The sequence below is a fragment of the Dreissena polymorpha genome, chromosome 11 (genome assembly GCF_020536995.1).
Source record: "Dreissena polymorpha isolate Duluth1 chromosome 11, UMN_Dpol_1.0, whole genome shotgun sequence".
Classification (NCBI taxonomy): domain Eukaryota; kingdom Metazoa; phylum Mollusca; class Bivalvia; order Myida; family Dreissenidae; genus Dreissena; species Dreissena polymorpha.
Window position 1 is genome coordinate 79,982,217 of NC_068365.1, and position 3,183 is coordinate 79,985,399.

The 3,183-nt window shown below is 35.0% G+C and overlaps 1 protein-coding gene across 1 annotated transcript; it reads left to right on the top strand.

Moving 5' to 3' along the window:
- The first annotated feature begins 502 nt into the window (after positions 1-502).
- LOC127849971 (uncharacterized) lies at positions 503-2,874 on the top strand. The gene is made up of 6 exons (XM_052382709.1): positions 503-649; positions 859-921; positions 1,378-1,621; positions 1,768-2,009; positions 2,167-2,402; positions 2,604-2,874. The coding sequence occupies exons 1-6, from the start codon at positions 503-505 to the stop codon at positions 2,644-2,646; spliced, it is 975 nt and encodes a 324-aa protein (XP_052238669.1). The 3' UTR covers positions 2,647-2,874.
- Positions 2,875-3,183: the final 309 nt, after the last annotated feature.

Genomic DNA, 3,183 nt, shown 5'->3' on the forward strand with positions numbered 1-3,183 from the left:
AACGTAATTGTTTACAGAAATTCACTTTCATTTTCAGAAAGTTCCCGTTTTTTTTGCATGATTCATTTTTTTTAAAGACGAATGCTTCGGTTATTATAGGAAAATATGTACGAAATATCTTCGTCACTATCGGCTTTGGGCGCTAATTTTGTGTTTTTTGTTATTTTTATCAATCTAGTACAAGTTAACGCATATAAAATGGTATAATCTCACTGAAACGAGTGCAAGACAAATTCACACGAGCATCTCATCATTAACAACTTGTTAACAAACGGCCGGTACACTTCTTTACTCAGCACAAAACAGTTTGGAAATAGATATTCGCACCTTCATTTAATTATATAAAAGGTCCTTTAATGTAGATAATGATGAGAAGTTGTGTCATGATCGGCGCCTTTGCGGCTCATGTGAAGTTTTGTACAGTTTTTTTTAAATTACATTTGCTCGATTAATTGGTATGTATATATATATACACATCGTTGGTATCTCGAATATATCAATAATGGAGATCATCAAGAACAACAAGGGTGGGCAGAAGTTGTGTTACCAGGGGTACTGCTACACGAAGAAAGCAAAGTCAGCGGTTAGCCAGCGTTGGGAGTGTGACCAACGGGGTTCACAGAAATGCCTTGCTACCACTGATCTAGAGGTAAGATATATTATACCATGTACTTATACTTAAAAATAAATGAGTCTTTTTCTACAAAACCCATGTATTGCGATTATTTTTATATAATATTCATTTTGCATAAAATTCCAATTGACATTTTTTAAAAGGCTCGGACAAATGAATAAGTACTTGATATTATAAATAAAACGATTGACCTGTTTCATTGATATGTATGATTTATGTTTAAGCTAGTGAAGTCAGTGACAGAGCACACCCATGACGCCGACATGTTCAAGGTCAGTGCGCTGAAGGTCAGAGAAGAGATTTGGTCCGGTTTGTCAGGAAGTCGTGGAACCACAAGTCAGATTGTCGTTGACAAATTGGCTCAGCAACCAGGTAAGCGTTGTTATCTAATATATATATATATATATATATTAGATATGTATATATATATATATATATATATATATATATATATATATTAGATATGTATATATATATATATATATATATATATATATATATATATATATATATATATATATATATATATATATATATATATTAGATATATATATATATATATATATATATATATATATATGAGATATGTATATATATTAGATATGTATAATAATAAAATAAAAAAATAAAAAATAATATCAATAATAATAATAATAATAATCATTATAATAATTATAATAACTATAATAAATCATTTTCAATGGTATAATGCACAATCGAATTGTTTCGTACTTGCATTTCAGGTTAGGGTGTCTGCTGGAACGCTTGAGACCTTGAAAAAGACGGCTCGGAAGAGAAAGCGACAGGACACCCCAGCAGAGCCCAAGAGTGCGTCAGACATCCCAATTCCGTTGCCCGACGAGTATCGGAAGACCCTTACCTTTGACAACGAGTCTGCAGCGCGCATTCTAATATTTGCCTCAGAGGATGGTCTTCGCCTCCTAGACAATGCCGACACCTGGTTCCTCGATGGCACCCACTCGTCAGGTATGACAGTTGAACATGTTTTTAAACATTTAAATCAGAACCATGCTCCTGCTCCTTTTTATGCAAACAAATTTAGCATTAAAATAACCCATGTATTTTTTTTTGCTATCCATTATTGTGATTATCATGTTTAATTTATGTTTCAGCTCCATCGCAGTTCCAGCAGCTGTTCATCCTTCGCGTTCCCTTAGGCGAGACTTACCAGACTGCTGTCTACGCCCTGCTTCCATCGAAGGAACAGTCCACATATGAGGAATTCTTCACGAGAGTGCTGGATTCTTGCCTATCGAGGGACGTACGCCCAATACCGTCCCGTCTCGTGGCAGATTACGAGATAGCCATTCACAACGCCATGAGAGCTACACTTTCGTCCAATATACAGGTCCAGGTATGTAAATGTTATATATTTATTTCTATTATTATCAACAAAAAATAGAGTATTAATTCTTGCATATTATGCTAATGTATAGTTCTGTTCTTTGTTTAAGGATTTTAAACTTGAAAGGAATATCGGTAAATTATCATATATCTTTCATATTGTTCAGGGCTGCTTCTACCACCTCACACAGTCGACCTGTCGCCGGATCCAGAGTGAGGGGCTTCAACGGCTGTACAGAGAAGACAGCAATGTCAGACACTTCTGCGGCATGCTTGACGGACTGGCATTCCTTCCCGTGGCGGACGTCAAGGAGGGGATGCAGGTGCTACAGGAGTCCATCCCAGACGGGCTTGAGAGCTTGTTCGAGTACTTCGACTCGACTTACGTAAATGGAACTTACAGGTTTGACCATATTTTAATATTGGTTATATGACAGAAATGAAAAAGAAAAGAAATGCAAATCAATATATTCAACTAATTATCTTCTAAACACCGTTTTTATATAAACCTTTGATTTGTTACAAATAACATTTACATTAATATGTTAACTATTTTTATATAATTTTTTCTCTCGTATAAGTTTTATGTTTTTTTCTTTTACAGCCATCAAGTGTATAAAAGGCGATGCGGCGATGGTGGAGGCTGATGTAATGCGACATGCGAGAGGCCAGTCGCCATCCAGACAGAAAAGGAAAACCAGGACGGCTCACCAGACAACGCTGTTGACTTTGTGTCAACAATACAAACTGGTGAGAAGACCATCCGTAAGTTCCTGAAGGCCATCGGCTATAGCATTCGGCTTTAATTGTGTGATTTTAGGGAATGATTTGATCTTTGTAAATAAACGTAAATATATGCCTGTTTATCGTTAATAAATGCGTGTCTTTTTTCAACAACAAATTGTTTGTTGCTTTTTTAAAATGCTTGTTTGAGATCTTTGTAAATAAATGTAAATATATGCCTGTTTTATCATTAAATGCGTGTCCTTTTTTGCAACAACAATTTGTTCAATGTTTTCTAGTATATTCTTGCTTGATCTTTGTTATTAAATGTTTGTCTTTTTTATCCTTCAATAATAATTCTTTCCCCCATTCATACATTATTCGTTTTATTACCATCTTGATTAATTCTTCACAGCTTGTGAACAAACGGCCGGTACACTCCTTTAATCAGATTTTCGCAC

Coding starts and splice junctions, on each gene's coding strand:
- LOC127849971 (XM_052382709.1), top strand. CDS start 503: ATGGAGATCATCAAGAACAACAAGGGTGGGCAGAAGTTGTGTTACCAG. Junction 1,622..1,767: donor CGATGGCACCCACTCGTCAG/GTATGACAGTTG, acceptor TTTATGTTTCAG/CTCCATCGCAGTTCCAGCAG. Junction 2,010..2,166: donor CGTCCAATATACAGGTCCAG/GTATGTAAATGT, acceptor CATATTGTTCAG/GGCTGCTTCTACCACCTCAC.